The sequence below is a fragment of the Salmo salar genome, chromosome 10 (assembly GCF_965601325.2).
Source record: "Salmo salar chromosome 10, fSalSal1, whole genome shotgun sequence".
NCBI classification, from domain to species: domain Eukaryota; kingdom Metazoa; phylum Chordata; class Actinopteri; order Salmoniformes; family Salmonidae; genus Salmo; species Salmo salar.
Window position 1 is genome coordinate 9,981,227 of NC_138300.1, and position 21,267 is coordinate 10,002,493.

Below are 21,267 nucleotides of genomic sequence, written 5' to 3' on the forward strand. Positions count from 1 at the left end.
CGCAAATGTGAATTCCAAATGGACAATGTCCCCAAGCATCCTTCCAAAGTTGTGGCAAAATGGCTTAAGGACAACAAAGTCAAGGTATTGGAGTGGCCATCACAAAGCCCTGACCTCAATCCCATAGAAAATCTGTGGGCAGAACTGAAAAAGCGTGTGCGAGCAAGGAGGCCTACAAACCTGACTCAGTTACACCAGCTCTGTCAGGAGGAATGGGCCAAAATTCACCCAACTTGTTGTGGGAAGCTTATGGAAGGCTACCTGAAACGTTTGACCCAAGTTAAACAATTTAAAAACAATGCTACCAAATACTAATTGAGTGTATGTAAACTGTTAACCCACTGGGAATGTGATGAAAGAAATACAAGCTGAAATAAATCTTTCTCTCTACTATTATTCTGACATTTCACATTCTTAAAATAAAAAGTGGTGATCCTAACTGACCTAAGACAGGGAATTTTTACAAGGATTAAATGTCAGGTATTGTGAAAAACTGAGTTTAAATGTATTTGGCTAAGGTGTATGGAAACTTCCGACTTCAACTGTATGTATGTATGTATGTATGTATGTATGTATGTATGTATGTATGTATGTATATACATACATACATACATACATACATACATACATACATACATACATACATACATACATACATACATACATACATACATACATACATACATACATACATACATACATACATACATACATACACACCTTAAAAGTGGGTGACTTCTCTAAAGTAACGAAAATGGTTATTCCTGTGTGACAATTTTTAATAACGCTATTTTGGACAAGGCCCAATAAAGATGACAGTAAAGTTGGATGTCTTTTTTTTAATCTTGGTCAGTAATTGTTTTGGTATTTTGGGGAGGTATCTTACAGAGAAGTATTTTTCTTGTGAAAACAAATGTCACTGTGAAGAACAACAACAGTCTACTTACTGTATTGTGAAAGCATATCCAAGTAATTGCAGGCTATTAACTTTGGTCAAAAGCAAATCAGAAGTGAGCTTAAATTCAAATATTTGAATCTCCTCAGTGAGAAGAAATCCGTTTCCATTCAGTCTTGCTGAATGTAAAAGCATCTCTAGGCAGAACAAGGTTAACATCTTGAAATGAGCAATTGGACTTCAGAAATAATCCTGCTCCACTTCAGCTTGACTATAATGTGTGTTATTTGCTTAAGCACTTTCAACTCCCGCCCTATTTACATGGCAATAGAAAAAAAGAACTATTTGACCAAGAGCGATTCATTCAATTGAACCTCATCCATAAAGTCAGATTCCCCCCCTTTTTGTATCCCAATGTAAATCTAAATGGTAATAACCAACCATCTCAATATGATACCTCGCCACTCCCTCCCATTCCTCAAGCTGCATATTGTTTTTCCCCATCGACAAAGCGCTAGATCCTCCAGTCCCTCTAGTCCTCCAGTGGCGGAGTAGCCCTATTGTCAGGATGCTAAATTGAAGACCGTGAGTTTAAAAACTTAAAGAGGCAGTGAAATATTAGCCAATGTGGGTGAGGAATGACTACGCTGAGTACCGGCCGTGTCAGTGTTTAATGGCGGTGGCTGGATGCATATAAGTTAGCTCAAGCATGAAGGGCAGTGGGACGCTCATGTGGAAAGCCTCCCCCCGCTCCCTAGTCCCCTTCCTTCAATCCGTCGCCCCCCTTTTAAACCGAGCGAGCCCATCAGAAACGTGTCATTTCTCTCATTCACTGCGACAGCCTTGAGACACAATGCAGACTTACCTCTGTGTTGTACACCCCATATATCAGGAAGATGAACAGGCCCTACACACACACACACACACACACACACACACACACACACACACACACACACACACACACACACACACACACACACACACAGAGAAAAAAAGAGAGAAAAAAGTTGCTTTCTCTTTTATTATCTTGCGTCATGAATAACAATGTATTTCTATACCTACAGTATTTCAACGTATTTACACATATTTCTCTCTATGGAAAGGGAAAAGTGGACTTAGCTTAAGGCTGTTTTGTTTCTAGCGAGCCCTACAGAGTGGATTTGGAGGACTTAAGAGAGTGGAGAACTTCTTTAAACTGGGGCACTTCTGCGAGACAAGCATCTCTGCTGTGCGGTGTTCATCTTCGAGCCGATCAAAACCTGAAACCCAAGGTTTCCTCTGGCTTTACGGAACAGAAATATTTCACCCTCAAGTGGCCATGTTCAATTTGTGTTCCCTGGTAGATAGAGGCACGCAGACACACTCAGACAAACACATACACAGACAGACACACAAAAACACACATACATGTAGGAGTTTATAGAGAATAATCAGTCGAGGAGGCGAGCAAAAGAATGAAAGAAAAGGCAAATAAAGGAAGATATTTCAGGTTCACAAAACTCTGCGGCTAGTACTGGGCGCGCAAGAATGGAATGCCCTTGGGCACATAAAGGGCACATTTTTCATTAACCCATTGTTGTCTTTATTGAAAATACAAGCTGTAAATTCACCTTCACCCCATAATGCAGTCCTCCAACCGTAATAGGCACAGTGAAGAGACATGATTCACAAAGGAGGACTGCGGAATGCAGTCGCCACCCAAAAGATAAAAAAAAATGAAAGGGAAACATTTCCTATCAATTCCAAGGCTGTCACGAGTTTGGGCCTAATGTCAGACGAGGGCACTCTTCACAGTACAAACTTTTATCAATTTACATAAGAAAATAACATATTGTCCTTTTTTCTTTCTTGCTTCTTTTCTCATTTCTGATCTTTCAGCGGTTAGATGACACCTCTTGAATAGGCGACGTGGTCGGGGCATCAATCAAGAGCGAGTTTGGAACATCCAATTTGCCAGAGCAAGATCTCGATGCATCACCATTGACAACATGATTTGGAGGCCCCATTCGCGGTGACAGGCTTGATGGCCTATACGATGGCACCTCCAAACTGGGCTATCGCCCAACTCCTTTGGTCCTGCTTCTGTCCCCAAGGGACTGGCTTCTGTCTGTCTGGTGCCATCTTAGGACATCTGTCCTCTTTATCCAGCCACTCCAAAGGCCACACAAAACAAAATGGATGCACCAGGAGGTGTCACTGTCAATCTAACTATCTCATTACCTGACTCTAAAACTCAAAAGTATAAAAAAAAATATTACGAGAAAGGTGCACTTGTCAATATTGTCCTTTACATATGCTTGTTTTTATAACGGTGTGGTTATAGTTAAGATGCAAAAGGTTGCCCTTAAAACTCTGTATCGAAGTGCAGTGCTGAAAATTTACCCAACACACACACCAAAAAAACAATACCTAGAGACAGTAGGAGGTAATTTGCAACACATAACACATTGTATTGCATTAGAATTGCAATTTCCTCCTTATTGTTACAAATTAATTATCATGTTTTTGATCATTTCTTTTATTTGCAATTAATCTTTTGTTGTGTAGCAAACAAAGTGGGAAAACATCTCTCGCACATTACGAAAAATGATCAATTAGAATATAATTGAGTTAAAAATAAGTGGCATCAAAACAATAATGATGGATTGTTTAAAATGTTAATTCATGAATTTTTCAGTTAAAAACAAACATTGTAAAACTGGAGCGTATTATTTAAATGCATTGTGCGCTTTTCCAAACAGAGCCCGGATTCTTTTGAACTCTGCAGTAAAATGGTACAAATGTATGCAAAGGATTGGCTTAGTTGCTTTCAAAGTATTGCTACAAATACATCAAACAAAATGCCTGAATTAATTACGACCAAACTAATTAGGGAACAATTGTATGTTTAAAAAGTTAAAGCCAACAAACATTGTGTTTGCAAAAACATATATCACCCTTGAGAAATGTAATGTGGTGCATCGGAAGACAAAAAAGAATACGCAATTTGAATAAACAGTGGGGAAATACTATGTGTGCTAGCTAGAGAAGTAGGCAGTCAAAATCACAGCAGCACACAATTCATTAGAAGGGGTCAAAACCAGATAAATTACTCTCAAACATTGCAGACAGAACAAATAGATAACTTTGATAACAAAGTAGACCCTCACACCTGGGCCCTTATTCATAAAGGCTCAGTAGATGTGCTGATACAGGATAAGTTTCGCCTTTTAGATCCCAATGAGATATAAGATTATATGGAGGGGGTGGAAAACCTGATCTCATATCAGCATTTGAATACGTGCCCTGGCTTAGGCCTTTGAGTTGGCAAAGTGGGATACCAAACTCGTGTAAGAAAGACTTGCACTGGCAGCTAGAATAAGAGACAGTGAAACAGCACTACTGCAAAAACCCTCGTCACGAGTCGAGTCCATCCAAGCATGTTCCCTTCCCTTCACCCTCCCGTCACGACAGCCCTGCGTTGAGCACAGATAAATTCCTCTCCAATTTCAGGCCATACATCAGTTAATAGTTCCCCCTCAGATTGAGAGTGAATGTCGTGTACGTCGCAATGAAGAAGGGCCCTAGCTCCTCATTACTTTGTGACAAGATACAGAAATTCACTTGACTTTTCATTTAGGAGTCCTCCTGCCCCACTTTAAGGATGTGTGACTTCATGCTTCTCCCTTACCTCCCTGCTAGGCTCAAGCCCCTAGCCTACATAACAAATTATTATAAATGTTTACAGATGACCACCTCCTCTTTTTACAGTGGCCCCTCCCTAATGTGCAAAGTTAGGTAGCAGCAGGTAAAAATCTCACAAAAGGCTGTTTTATTGATGACATTGGCCTTGGGAACTGAAATCTAAATGTACTGAAATGAAAACTATGATTAAGGGGAGCCAGTGTCTCGGCAAGGCGAGTGGCGGGTAGCTTTCTACTTCCCGCAGCAAAATATATAACGGCTCCTGACACCACTTCTGTACCAAATGGACATGGCCACCATAGCTGCCTGATGATGGGAGAGAAGCCAGCAAGGTGTGGAGCCCTTCCATCAGGTTTAAGCCACCGCCCGATGAGCTCAAACAGTTTCCTGGACATTATGGAATGTTCCCTTAAGGTTATCGTGAAGTCCTTCTAATGATGTTATTGTTCCCGATTATTTTGTGTGAATATTTTCAGATGACCACCTCCTCTTTTTTGTGGCCTCTTGGAAATATTTTTTTTGGGATTGAAAGTGCCATTAGACTGATCAAGGACAGTTGTCACAGGGTTGTATGACAATTATATTCAAATGATCTAGATAAAGTGAGGAAACAAAAGTTCCCATTTAAATACAACCAACTATAGGTTTCAAAACAGCTTTCTTCACCGTATTTTGGCTGTTAGTATTGTATGCATTGATCATAATTTGATTTATAAAACTGTTCAACTTCGGAGTAAAACACTCTCGAGAGCTTCACAAAAGCTAGACTACTTACAAGTCCTTTGGGCAGACATTCTGAGCTAAAGCAACTCAGAGATATCATCCAAGTCTCAAAATAGCTCAATTACAACACAAACTCAGTCATCTTCAATGTTAATGTCAGTCCAACATAACATTTCAACCATTGGTGCTCTGTCAAAAAGCAATGCTTTAGCAACAAATGATACATTACAAAAGTACAATTTGTACATGAAATCTTTTCAAAAACGAGCGACTGCCCTGTCCGTAGCTTGGCAGAGGTTGGAAAATTCCACCACACCTGGCAGTCATTATGTTAAATGAGAGACAGAAGAGGTTAAAACACGGTGTGAAAAAAAAGTTCACACTTTTTGCGGAGGGTACCTGCTAATGTCTATGACCCCTCTACACAAAAACTGTTTAATTAACTTGTATACATAACTTTCACTTTAACCGCTCACGGCCTGTCAAATAAAGCTGTCCGTCAAAGCCCCGAGCCCTCGAAGTTGATGCTTTGCAGGTCCTCACATTTAGATCAAACTTCTCTGTATTTCGTCCAGCTGGGATGCAGGCAGGCAGCCGCTCTGTCAGAAAGAGAGCCAACTACCAACTCTCCTCATCGAAAAGGCTTGAAGATAAAACTTGTGTTCAAATCTGGCGCATTAAGCATAATCGGGAAAAATATCACATATCCAATACTATTATTCATTTTGTGGATATAACCAAATGAACGACTGCAAAAAAATCCATATTTTCAACTGAATCCCTTTTTCAACAGTCTGAAAATAATATAATTAAGACAATACTTAAAAGCTTTAAGGTTTGGGCTAAAATAAATGGATCTCAACAACATACCAAACATTTTATTTGATTAATTTCTGCAGTGACATTTTGGATGACACCAGTGGTTTGCCTAGGGTGATTGTTACATTCAGAAACAACAATCCTTAGTCCACCACACACACACACACACACACACACACACACACACACACACACACACACACACACACACACACACACACACACACACACACACACACACACACACACACACACACACACACACACACACACACACTAACAGGCATTCAGGGATTACATAAACTACAGTATTCTAAAACAAATAAAATATTCCTTGGGTGAGGCATTTCCACATCACTCACATATGTTGGTTGGATTTCATTCTGGGCCAAAAGCCATGTTAAATATGCACTCAGTTGCTTTTATAATGATGGCGGAACATATTCAGCCATCAACACAGTGCCAGGTTGCACTAGGGACAGGACATAAAAACTATTTCCAGATTAAAGCCTTGATTCTACGAAATCATTATTTGAATGGGCAAGCCTTTATATTGTTTATACCATATGTATAAAAGTGATGTACTTAAAAAATTTAAGTGATAATGGCCTGAGGAAATAAATTGTGTCAGAGCCTGCACCATGCTGTAGATCTGATGTAGGAGAGAGGACAGTGGTAAGCTTTCACAGGAAGTCAGGTGGGGGCTAAACAACACAATGCACACATGCTAGGGCTGTGACGGTCATGGAATTTTGGATGACGGTTATTGGCCAGCCAAATGACCGCGATCACCATAATAACCGATGGAATAGCCAACAACCAAAAAACGCTAATGACTGCATGTGCAGCCATAGAAATATAATGAATAGAACGGGTGTCCCCATTCAAGTCAATGATGGCATAATGGGTGGACTGGTGGCCATTGCGAGTGTACCCATAGAAGCAAAGCAGGAAGTAAAAGCAGGAAGTGTACCCATCAATACGTGCTGTGATTTGTTGATTAAACTCAACTGATATTACAACAACAAAAAAATTCATTGCATGAACATCATTTGAATGAACATTCTACATTACCATGGACATTATTGTATCACAATACCAGCCAGCCATTGTGAGTGTACCCATGAGTTTACAAGTAATATTGACCTTTCGGTAAGCCCCGCTCCAGAATTTTGGGCAACAATCGCAGCGCTCCAATGGACTGTCATGGAGTCCGACACATCGGACAAGCTCACATTTAAATTGCATGAAAGCCAGTGAAGGCTATGGCAGAAACAGAGAGTTTTGTTCCGATTTTTTGTTGTTGTTAATGGCTAAATAATTTAACAGGGCACCAGGAGTACTTGCTACTGTAATTCCTGAAATGCAGTACCTATTGGGAGTATTTTTTTTATCCAAAATTGTTACATTGTTTGATAGCTCAGCTGGTTAGCTAGCTCCCAGTATCATTGACTGCCAAACATTGCTAACGCTAGCTAGTCACTTAATATAACTTGTTTTTTCAAAATGTATGTTAGCTAGCTAAGTTAGCAATGTTATGAATACAACTCCTGTCTGTTGTCGACAACAGGACCCGATTTGGTTATAGCTTTAACTACATGCTGACAGTGAATTCTGAGCCTTTCTGTGGCTACTGTAGCTACACTACAAATATAATTTTATCAGGGTCCCATGAAGAAGCAATTGTAATGACAGTCCACCACAATATACCCAAGAGTTTCCTAATTAGCAAGGGGTATTCTGTGTTTAATTTCATTGTGTATTAGAAACACAGTTTGAAATCATTGTGAGAAGATTTTGCAAGTGGTTGAATGGGGAATGTATTCTGAGGTTGCAACAGTAACCAAGGGGGGTGGGGCTTAGTAAAGGGTCAATTGCCAGGGTTAGGCTTCAAGTACGTTTTATTTATCCTATTTCTATGTGTGCTGCTGCTGCAGGGAGGGGGGCATTGTCCAGGCAACCAAAGATTAGTTTGCTACAACACCTTGCTTGTTTCAGCAAGGAGCAAAAAGAGTCCATGTTACCGCAGAAACGGACTCAACTGCATGAATATGCGTCCCGTCTTCAGTCAGCTGTATATATATTTTTTAAACGGCTATAACGGTTATTTGATTTTCATGAATGTTGTCATCCATAACCGCTGGTTACACGGTTCTACTGTAATTTTGCTAGCCCTAACCTACAGGTTGTACACGCACACACACACACACACACACACGTGTGGTCATCCCCCCCCCCACACACACACACCGTCCCATCCCACCACACCACCACCATCCCCCCCACACACACACACACCACAGACACACACAGTGTCATAGTGAACGGGGGGACCCCCAGGCCAGCCACCCCTGTGGAGCAGGGGGTAAACTGAGCCCAGAGAGGGGCAGTGCTGACTGTGATCACTCAGGAGAGGAGGGAGAGTTATTAGCTTAGCCCTGAAACACCTACTTAATATAGGGGCCAGTGCTGATAGCTAGCAGAGCCTAGCAGAGGTGACAGCTTTTGGACCTGCTCGAGGAAATCCAATTGAAAAGCAGCCAAGAGGAACAACAAGCCGAAACAGATGTTGCTTGCTACCACTGGCGCGACGAGGTATACAGCAAGAAACAAACCCATGGCAAATTGTGACACACACACAGGCACAAGCGCTTTGTACACACTCGTGCACACACATGCAGACAGACACACGCATGCACGCACGCACACACACACACACACATCACATCTTTAGTATATCACGTACAGTACCATCCCTTTGTATTAAACATATGGTACGCTTATCTAACTTCATCTGTTTCTCTATTGATCATTTGGTATTGGATTAATATTCTAAACTGATATTTGCCAAATAGAACAAGTTATGAATTAATTCAAAATACATTTTGAATATATGCACCATATTAAATGGATCACACATAATACAAAATATATACTAGAGGAATTCTACGAATTTCAACATGAAAACAATTTGCATCCAACAGATATTACATTTTTCAGGAGAAAGCAAAATTTAAAGCAAGGGTTCTCAAACTTTTTGGGGCCGGGACCACTTTGTAATAGCAAATTCATCTGAACACAACTCAAGTGAGATAAAAATAGCATACAAGGAGTTTTACTATGACTTCGGCACTACATGGCAGGACGAACCAGGTCTGGGCACTGGGAAGGAACATTTTAAAGAGCCGCATCTCTTGGCATCAGAGAGAAAATGTAGCCGTTTTCAAGCTAATTTCCTGCAATTCTACACATTTTGCTATGAGGTAGAGAGAAAACTTTGCAGTTTGAAAGTCTAAATTCCAGTGCATTTATGTCTTCCACCACAAAACTTCTTGAGGGGGAATACAAGAACTATTGAGTTGAAAATGTGATAATTGGTGGAGTACTGTGGATACCAATTACCCTGTGAGCCACCCATACACTTTTTTATTTTTTTATCTGGCCGCGGACCCCACTTTGAGAACCCCTGAATTAAAGAATCCATAACAAAATGTCAAGATTGTTGAAGAATTCAAAGTAATCAAAAAACATTTCACAGAGGACCCTAAACACCAAATAATGTTCTGGTTTTCAGGAGAGAGTTGTCCATTCAGAAGGGCTAGTTTTGGAAGGTCAGGGAAAACATGTATCGAGCGAGCGCTGAACAAAACTCTTTCCCCCTGAGCATCCCACCCCATTTTCAAACTGCCAGCAAAGCATCCCGTGGAAAATTGAAAGATCTAATCACAGTGTTCTTTCTCACATTGTTTCTCTAATATTAATTGAGTTTGGCAAGGCTGACCATGCCTCATTCATAATAACATTCATTTATTTTTTCCATTACACCCTAACAACTACGAGAGAGAGAGGGAGAGAAAGGTGAAAAAAACTATCCCGGTAAAATCAATGGTGACATATCTTTATAGCCAGTCGATGACAGATGTCACAACATTTGCCATCGGTCTAACATTGTGTCGGTGTGTGTTGTATTGATTTTACATCTGAGGGCCAAATGTTATTGATGAACCTCCTTCGGTAACGGATGAGAGCACTATTGTACTTCTTATTGTACTTGTTCTTGTTTAAGTACACCGACCGAAGCTACTCGAGTGGCAGCTTTTCCGTTCACTAATGTACTGATTTTGTCTGGTGTATTAACTTAATTCTGGAACGTTTACACCAATCTGCCTGTTACAATACGATTCGAATTCAACTGAGTGTGTAACCGTATACCCGGATTTATCCTAGCGTACACATGTGGGAGAAAATAAGGGCGAAAGAACGAACTGTAAACAAACACACTTTTAAACAAGACAATTTGGCATTGCATGTTCCCAGCGCCAAGGAAAACATACGCGCCGAAAACTGATACAAACTTTTAACACATGGGTCAAACCAAACTCTTTGAACTGGCAAAGGAAAGAGAAGCCTGAGTGCCAGAAAGCTGTTTAATTAACAATACTTAGATATCCAACAGACATTTTTGGGCGCCCCCTTGTCAAATTGCATGAGACCCCACTGTCAATCTTGGGGCATATTTTAATTACACATTTTCCACTAAGGGGGGGGGGGGGGGGGGGGGGGAACTTACATCTCTGAGAAGCAGCGAGCAGCTGGAGTTTGGGTTGGGCTGGGAATCTCCCTCACACACAAACACTCCGCTCTCAGCTCTGAATTGAGAGAGAATACTCCAACTGACTGTGGACAGAATCAGGCACGCTTCTACCATCATCACTACACTAACACCTACTGAATGCAGAAAATGTGATACTTTACAGGATACCTTCAATTTCACGGCATGAAAAAGGGGAGAGAAGAAGGCCAACTTGCTATTTCTCTTTGTCAGTCTCCTATGTAAGCACAGTGTATTGACTGTATTTTTCATGCATTGTGCTGGGCTTATTATATTAAAATCTTAATAACAGTGTCTATTTGGACTAGACGGTAGCTACCCTTTGTAGCAGATGCTATTTGCAACAGCTCAAGCTACTTCTTACATGTCATTCCATTCATTAATGAAAAACTTAAAACTTCCCAAAAACTCCACTTTTTTGGTAGTCTGAAAGGAAAGGACTGTGTAGTAACTGGTGGATACACACAAACAAGCTTATATGTGCATTAGAAACACCACAGCACACCGGAGCAAAATCACACTAACAAAAATACATAAAACACGCTGAGATGCAAACTCAGAGAAAGTTGCACTAGCGAGGGAGAGAAATATTATCCCAATTCCTGGATCCTAGGGACGTGTTTCCTCTCTTCCTCTTCCCCACCTGAGGTGAGGCGAGCTGGGGTTAATGGCATATGCCAACCGCGGTGACGTGTGGAGCCAGCGGCTGTTCAGGCACTTTGCCGGAGTATCCATCATGATAAAGCAGGGAACCCGGAGTCTGTCACATGCAATCACAGTTTACTACGGATCGCGGGACTTCAAAGTGAAAACGAATGGTAGTTCATCGACATGAAGACTTCATATATCTTGTTTTTGGGGGGAACTTGTCTTGTCTTTTTTCTCTTTCTATTTGTATGGCTCTGTGTTTTTGTGTCCCTATTTAAGATGCCATAAAATATTCCCCTCTTCCTACTGTAGAAGAAATGATTCAACAATTTCGTAAAATATAACTTATACTAGAATTTATTACAAAAAATCCACAATTAATTGAATTTGGAATTGTTTTTTGTGTATATTTATTTCTCTACTTTTAAGGAGTAATTATCTAAGAGGCCTTAAATAAAAATATAAAAAAAGGGATTAAAAAAGGCCCATATGGCTTTCCGGCCTGTTCATGTGATTGAGCGTGGCAAAGTGTTAAACGTGATAATCATAAAATGTATCAACCACAAGAAAGTGAAACGAGCCGCAATAACGTCGCTGCTTCAGCCTCTCGTTCCGCGCGGCTCTCTCAACTCCTGGTCGGCTAACCCCTTTAATCTAGCCTACTAATGAGTCCAAATGACACAGGCTTGACGTTTCGAGATGGTGTTAGGGCGATTTTCTGCCCCGGCCGGGGCCCTTCTCAAAGGCATTTGATTGGCACATGCTTTCACTTAATGAGGATAATTACTAGGAATAACAACTGGGGAACCACATCTGCTCAGTGTAACGTTGGAGCAAAGGGAGGTGGCGGTGCCCCGATCTGTCAGAGAGAGAGAGAGAGAGCGCACTCTTTTTCCCACCTTCAGCGGCGTGGGCCCATTCTAACACAAACCCTACCTCCTCCCTTCTCCTTCCTTCCCTACCTCCTTCCACCCCTCCCTTCTCCTTCCCTCCCTCCAGTCGACAATAACCAGATTAATAGGAATCAGCATGTCGTTGTAAACACTCATTAGGGCCAGGCGGCTCGGCGGCGCGCGGAGGAAATGACACAAGATGCCGGGTTGTGTCTGTGTATGTGGCTCACCCTGTCCTGTGTGTGTGAGAAAGCACAGCACGGCCATGGGAGGAAGGGCAAAAGGCCAAAGGGGCTGAGGCTGAGTGACATCCCTTTGGCTGCCGTTGTTCTCTCTGTCCGCGACTCCACGCCATGTTTGCTTTACACAATGCTGCTGTAACATTGAAACAACAATGCTGTAACGTTTGAAATAGCCAGGTAGTTAGTTCCCTGGGAAATCTTTATGCGAAAAAAAAAATCTAAATGCATAGCATCCCTTTTCAGCGTAAATTCTTAGATAAACCGACAGACTGAATTGTCCTTTCTCTGTTCAATAATAGCTGTGACATACAATTAAGCTTTCTTTCGAAAAGGAATAATGATTTACAAAGTCAAGGCCCCTGAATAATACATTGGTGTTTATTTTGGTTTAATTCACATGCGAGAAAATAAGCGAATAGCTCACTTGCAAATTGGCATGTGTATTTGATGGCCTTTACCCCCCCCACCCCACTCAGCCCTACAAAATATTTAAAATATTTACTCTGCCTTGCCCCATGCTGACCCAGTTCTCACTAATTATCTGCAAAGTAGGCATCAAAGCAGGCCAAACAGTCTGCAGCACTTAGATAGATTCAAACCCATTTAAAATATATGACTGCGATGTGGTCGGGCTGAGGGCTCCCCTTTCTAACTAACTAATCCACCAAACCTACCCCATCTTGCTGTCACAGCCAGACGAGCACGTCTGTGTGAACTGTGAGCTCACAACAGGTCGGAGAAGGCAAAGAAGTGGTTGAACTTATAAATAGAATGGTCATTGTTCTGAATGTGTTATTTCAGTGTCGGAGTCGTCGGAGTGGTTCCTGACACTGCTAGGTGGGTGGTTGGCAGGGGGAGGGCTGAGGAAGGGGGGGGGGTGTTGTGTTATTATAAAAAGGGTCATGAAGTCAGAGTCAGCTGATCATGTGTTTTGGGTCATGGGCTTGCACTATGGTTTGCTTTCATATGACATAGGCTATTACTAAATTGAGCTGGCAGGTAAATTCTAAAGCAAATAAATGCTAGTGGGCTTAATACAAGAAAGGGTATTTTTTGAGGTGGTGGTGTCGTGAGTAACGGCAGGAATTTAGAATTCTCTCTCCTTTTGACAGGAAGCATATCATTCTCCCCGGCTTATTTTCCCAGCAGCACCGATATAGAGTCAGGTTTTTGGGTTTTCGCTCGGATGGCGTTTGGTTCAAAATGAGGCCCTTCTTTATTCTTAAATACCAGAACATTGCTCACTTATGCGCTGCTGGTCTATTGGACTTAAAAAATATTTTTATGGAATTAACCCAAATGTCATTTTTCAATTGTCAATTGTATTTGTGAGACTTTGACAAGGGTTTTAAGGAGTTGATATTTTATTGCTAACATTCATTCATAAAACCTTCATTTCTTTCCATAAGAGGTTGTGGAAATGCAATATGAAATGTGTCAGTGTTCTCCTTAGACATAGTGTACAACACTTATCTACTTCCAAAGTTAAGTAACATGAAATGAGACAGAAAAAATAACAAGAACAAGTTTGAGGCAAACGCACAAAAAATATACTACCTAAAAAAGCACACTAAACCTAAACCTAATTGCAAACACCATCTTCTTAGGAATTCATAGTAAGAGACAACACTGACCTTGAAATCTTGTTTAACATTGTTTTGTGCCGGTAAATAAGAATTTGTTATTAACTGACTCACCTGGATAAATAAAAAAGCGAGGAATTGACTTTTTCCTCCATGCCCTTTACCCTGTCCTCTCAGGCACCCTGTATTTTTTTGATTTATGAACACATTTATGAATACAGTTATTGGACTGTTATTAATGTGCTTGTATGTATTTGACACTACAAGTTCCCTATTACCTGTTGCTACAAAGTGATACCCGAGTAACTGATGCTACATAGTGATACCCAATTACCTGTTGCTACAGCGTGTCTAATTAATGTAAACCTATTCAACTATTTATAAATATTTTTTTGTTTACTATAATTTAGACCCAGAACTACATATTCATCAATAGTTTATCAAATGCATTATTAATGCTTATTCATGAAAGCTATCATGAAGTGTTACCAAAGGTTTTAGTTTACACTGAAAAAGTACAGTTGTGGGAAAACAGAAAATAATAGCATTATTAGCATTATTTAAGTTAGCATGTGATGCGAGATATCTCCACATTGAGTAGGGGCTCTGTCTTTGAAATTTACAAAGGCACTGGATACCTAGGGGGATAGTGTTCCTGCCTGCTGCCGTCTCAAACAATTCAACAAGAAAAACACTTCCCTGGTAGTCTGACCATTGGGCTGTGTGTGTGTTTTTAAATTCAACCTTTATTTAACTAGGCAAGTCAGTTAAGAACAAATTCTTATTTACAATGACGGCCTACACCGGCCAAACCCGGACGACGCTGGGCCAATTGTGCACCGCCCTATGGGACTACTAATCACGGCCGGTTGTGATACAGCCTGGAATCGAACCAGGTTGTCTGTAGTGATGCCTCTACCACTGAGATGCAGTGCCTTAGACCGCTGCGCCACTCTGGAGCAGCGGGAGTGTGTGTGTCTGTGTTTAAAAAAAAAACATTATTTTACCTTTATTTAACTAGATGTAGATCTAGTTGATTAGACAATTGCTTTTATATTCAGAAAGGATGTTTGCTAAAAAAAAATACAATATGACACCTTTCTGTTTTCTCAATGACATTCAATTCAGCATTGAAAAAAGGCACAAGTTAAAGTTTGTTCCACCTGAGCGAGTCTAACCACAAGTCAGAGACCACTGTGATGACACACCAAAGGCATTTGATTAATCATTTTTGTTTTCTTCTAATGCATGGGGTGTCAAACTCATTCCACGGAGGGCCGAGTGTCTGCGGGTTTTTGATTTTCAATTAAGACCTAGACAACCAGGTGAGTGGAGTTCCTTACTTATTTGTGACCTTAATTCATCAATTAAGGACACTCGCCCCTCTGTGGAATAGGTTTGACACATGTATTCTAATGCCCCTTAAGGGGAAAGTTATTCAAAAGTAACTGAAAGTAATCAGATTACGTTACTGGGTTAGGTAATCTAAACTTTTGGACCGGTAACTAGTAACTGATCACATTTAGAAAGTAACCTACCCAACCCTGTGTGTGTCTACGCAGGGGAGAGAGAGGAAAGGTGTGTGTGTGTGTGTGTGTGTGTGTGTGTGTGTGTGTGTGTGTGTGTGTGGTGTGTGTGTGTGAGACACTGCCCCAGAGAGGCTGGAGAGTTCATGTGAGTTGACTGACTGGACAACTGCCTGGAAAGCTGGACTCCTGTTTTTGTTCCTTGTCGTGCGCTGGGATTTAAAATAACCAGTCTCCCCCCTTTGTCTGAGGTGGGAAACGGGGAGGTGACGGGAGTTGGAGACACACACACACACACACACACACACGAACACACACACACGAACACACACGAACACACACACACACACACACACACACACACACACACACACACACACACACACACACACACACACACACACACACGCACGCACGCACACACACACACACACACACACACACAGAGAACATGACCCAGGCCCACTCCCAGGGCGCCCCCGATGGAGGTATCTTGGCATCCACACGAGTGAGCGTACGCATGGCCAAAAAATTCCGGGCGGATTGGGGATTGCAAAGTGTGGGGGGGAAACTGAAGCATGACACACAGCTGCGACAGCTGAAAGGAGTGTAAACGGCCCCCTGATCTCCTCCTGGGCCACAACCACCATTAATCAGAGACAATCACCAGCTAGTGGACTGGGGGGTCAACTCAATTGAATCCATTTGAATCCACTCAATTCAGAGACATGACACCAAATTCACCTCATGACTAGAAAATTATTCGAAATATCTTGTTTATGAGTTGTATTTCAAGTTCATGTCAAGAGCAGAATTCAGAGGATGACACAAAATTCAGTCCGTGACTAGAAAATCAGGAGCAATATCAGAAAAGTGGGCAGAATTTAAGAAGGAACCTACCCCGATCCTGCACAAGTGTAACTCCTAGAGATACAGGCCCAGGGCCCACTGAGTAACACTGCCACAAGAAATGTCCAGTTCTTTCAGTAGGCATTGAGAGGCTTCCTAAGCACTAAATATAATTAATACCCTTTTGCCACACTTAATAGACTATATCATGACGTTTGCTTATGAATGATTTCTGAAAAATCATTATATGCCTTATAAAGGGTTTATAAAGCCTTAACACTTATTTAAAGTGCCAAGTTATTTTCGACAGACCTAGAAGTCGGGCAGAAGGGAAAGTTATCATCCCTGCCTACAATTACCCCAGTCAAAGGCTTAGCTCAAAGGGCCTGTCAAAACAGCCACAATGAGTCAAACAATCAGTCAAAATAATGTCAAAACAACCCGTCAAAGGAAAACGTGAAAAAAGTCACATTCAATAAATAGAGAAACATTCTTGAACTGAGTTTTAGTTAGAACATCTTGAGTGTCTAAAAACGCTATGCTCTTATGACTATGTCTTGGCCCAGGTAGACACTCTCTCTCACACACACACACAAAATAAAAAAAGTCCTTCCAAAAATCCCAAAGCCCTGATTCCTGACTACTAAGACTGTGTTTATGCAGGCAGACAATTCTGATATTTTTTCCACTAATTGGTCTTTTGACTAGTCACATCAGATCTTTTCACATCAGATCTTTTTCAGAGCTGATCTGATTGGACAAAAGACCAACTGGTTAAAAAATGATCAGAATTGGACTGCCTGTGTAAACGCAGCCATGTTGGCTAAAATTCATATTTTTTTAAATGTAATTTGTTCCATTGGCTTCTAAAATGCCATTTGGACAGCCAATGTGTATAGAACTAGCAGTGATGAATTGATTGGGTGTCATCTTTGACTGAGCAACAATCATGTTATGGTAAAAGCACAAATTATATTGGTTCTTTCGACACTATATGGCTATTCAGAAAACTCATCATGACAAATTACAATATATTATATATGACACCACATATTAAATTAAATATAATTTTGACAGAATGCCGAGGGAATACAACATATTTTAATCAGAAAAATAAGATAGGTTTAGGCACTGAAGTTAAGATTGGGAAATATCTATTATCTCAAATATCAGAGAGTAGCCTCTTTAAACATGCTAAAACTTAATTCCACAACGAATCGATTACATCGCATAATTAGATGACTTTATCAAATCTATTCCTTCAGCATTAAACATGATTAAAATGATTAAGTAAACCGTTTCTGAAGTGCTGTTGAATGCATTTGGAATTACAGTTCTATCCAGAAACTGACTATTCATTTCAAAGGAAATGTAAATGCTATTGTCATCATCAGCAACTTCTAATCAAAAAGCTCGACAAGAAAGTGCACAACTAAAAACAGTTACTGATTTCAGCATATTTTCCCCACTGTAATAGTAAGAACTTGAAGGACTGAAATTACACTGCCCTCTTGTGGTTCAAAACCAGACATTTTAAATGCCTTATAACCTCTGCTGCACAAAAACAAAACCTTAAACACCAACAACTTTAAAAGCAACAACTATTCTATAACTAATATTGTAGGTTCCTCTACACTTATTAACAATGAGCAAACTCACAAAGTTCCAACTTCCAAGCCCCAGCCCATTTGTTTTCTCTCTCTCTCTCCCTTCCTCCCCCTCTCTCTCGCTCCCACTGCACTCAAAAGTTATTGATAGTTAGAAGTTATGGGCTAATAATACGACGGACAATGCATGGCCAGGAGCCCATTATGCCCAGGTAATGGATAGCAGGGAGCTATTGAATGACATTGCACGGAGATTGGCTGACGGAGGGTCGGCGATTTATGGCCAAGTGAAGCCCCCCTCCATCCTATTTATTTCCAGCTTGATAAGAGAACAGATGAGGCATGGTGGTATTTATGGTCCACAAGTTCATAAAGACGGCTGGGAAGGAGTTAAAATCCTCTCACATTCTAGGGATATACACTACATGACCAAAAGTATGTGGACACCTGCTCACCAAACATCTCATTCCAAAATCTTTGGCATTAATATGGAGTTGGTCCCCCCTTTGCTGCTATAACAGCCTCCACTCTTCTCGGAAGGCTTTATACTAAATGTTGTAACATTGCTGCAGGGACTTGCTTCCATTTAGCCACAAGAGCATTAGTGAGGTCAGGAACGGATGTTAGGTGATTAGGCCTGGCTCACTGTCAGCGTTCCAATTCATCCCAAAGGTCTTCAATGGGGTTGCGGTCAGGGCTCTGTGCAGGACAGTCAAGTTCTTCCACACCGATCTTGACAAAACATTTCTGTATGGACCTCGCTTTGTGCACAGGGGCATTGCCATGCTGAAACAGGAAAGTGCCTTCCCCAAACCCCCAAACCAACAAAGTTGGAAGCACAGAATCAGAATGTATGCTGTAGCATTAAGATTTCCCTTCACTGGAACTAAGGGGCCTAGCCTGAACCATGAACAACAGCCCCAGACCATTATTCCTCCACCAAATGTTATCATTGGCACTCTGCATTCGGGCAGGTAGCGTTCTCCTGGCATCCGCCAAACCCAGATTCGTCCGTCAGACTGCCAGATGAAGCGTGACTCATAACTCCAGAGAATGTGTTTCCACTGCTCCAGAGTCCAATGGTGGCAAACTTTACACCACTCCAGCTGACGCATGGCGATCTTACGCTTGTGTGCGGAAGCTCGGCCATGGAAACTAATTTCATGAAGCTCCCGACGAACAGTTCTTGTGCTGACATTGCTTCCAGAGGCAGTTTGGAACTTAGTCGTGAGTGTTGCAACCGATGACAGAGGATTTTTACACGCTACGTGATTCAGCACTTGGCAGTCCCATTTTGTGAGCTTTTGTGGCCTACCACTTCGTGACTGAGCCGCTGTTGCTCCTATATGTTTCCACTTCACAATAACAGCATTTACAGTTGACCGGGGCAGCTCTAGCAGGGCAGAAATATGACTAACTGACTTGTTGGAAAAGTGGCATCTTATGACAGTGCCACGTTGAAAGTCACTGAGCTCTTCAGTAAGAACATTCTACTGTCAATGTTTGTCTATGGAGATTGCATGGCTGTGTGCTCGATTGTAGACACCTGTTAGCAACAGGTGTGGCTGAAATAGCCGAATCCACTAATTTGAAGGGGTGTCCACATACTTTTGTATATATAGTGTATGAGGGAGTTTGGTGGCCAATTGATACTTTTTTGTCTTTATGTGTAATTTGGTTATTGTAGGACTCTCCCACTACCTTAATTCAGATGAATGGGACATAATTAAATATCATGTCCCATGTTTCATGAGCTGAAATAAAATAGCCTAGAAATGTTCCATATGCACAAAAAGCTTATTTCTCAAAAATGTTGTACACAAATGTGTTCACATCCCAGTTAGTGAGCATTTCTACTTTGCCAAGATAATCCATCCACCTGACAAGTGTGGCATATCAAGAAGCTGATTAAACAGCATGATCATTACACAGGTGAACCTTGTGCTGGGTTCAATAAAATGCCACTTTAAAATGCACAGTTTTGTCACACTTCACAATGCCACAGATGTCTCAAGTCTTGAGGAAGCTGTTGCCAGAGAACTGAATGTTCATTTCTCTACTATAAACCACCTCCAATGTCGATTTAGAGAATTTGGCAGTATGTCCAACCGGCCTCACAACCGCAGACCACGTGTATGGCGTTGTGTGGGCAAGCGGTTTGCTGATGTCAACGTTGTGAATAGATTGCCACATGGTGGCGGTGGGGTTATGGTATGGGCAGGCATAAGCTACGGACAATGAACACAATTGCATTTTATCGATGGCAATTGTACTGCACAGAGATACCGTGATGAGATCCTCAGGCCCATTGTCGTGCCATTCATCCGCGGCATTCACCTCATGTTTTAGCATGTCGCAAGGGTCTGTACACAATTCGTATAAGCTGAAAATGTCCCAGTTCTTCCATGGCCTGCATACTCACCAGATATGTCACCCATTGAGCATGTTTGAGATGCTCTGGATCGACGTGTACGACAGCATGTTCCAGTTCCTACCAATATCCAGAAACTTCGCACAGCCATTGAAGAGGAGTGGGACAACATTCCACAGTCCACAATCAACAGCCTGATCAACTCTATGCGAAGGAGATGTGTTGCGCTGCATACACCAGATACTGACTGGTTTTCTGATCCCCGCGCCTTCCTTTTTTAAAGGTATCTGTGACCAACATATGCATATCTTTATTCCCAGTCGTGAAATCCATAGAATAGGGCGTAATTTATTTATTTAAATTGACTGATTTCCTTATATGAACTGATAAAATAAAATAAAATCTGAAACTGTGGCATGTTGCGTTTATGTTTTTGTTCAGTATATTATAATATATACCAAGGACCAATTACATGGTATAGTAAATACAATCGGAACTCAAAATGGAGCAAATTTAGAATCTACCAAACAATGTGCTTTTGCTCTTAATGCAAAACATCAAATGAGTCAAAAACAACAACAAAACTGATATTTTAGGAAATGCTAGGGTATAAAACCACACAAAGATACACACATTTTTGCGCACATGCACACAAACACACATAATCGCACGCACACACTCCCAGATGTTGCCGTGAAAAAAGAAAAAATACGGTCTGTGAGCTAACCGTAATGAAATACAGTGAAGTTTTTGGTGTGGAAGAAAATGCATGATCGTGTTGGTCGTTTGTTTATCATGGTCGGTTAATGTCT

At 41.2% G+C, this 21,267-nt stretch overlaps 1 protein-coding gene across 2 annotated transcripts in view; it reads right to left on the reverse strand.

Annotated features, from left to right (window-relative positions):
* LOC106613480 (adhesion G protein-coupled receptor D2) overlaps positions 1-21,267 on the reverse strand; it is a 149,178-nt gene that overhangs the window by 89,974 nt on the left and 37,937 nt on the right. For both annotated transcript variants that reach the window (XM_014215752.3, XM_082956690.1), the window contains exon 16: positions 1,761-1,802. In XM_014215752.3, the coding sequence (XP_014071227.3) occupies positions 1,761-1,802 (42 nt within the window). The remainder of the gene's footprint in view (positions 1-1,760; positions 1,803-21,267) is intronic.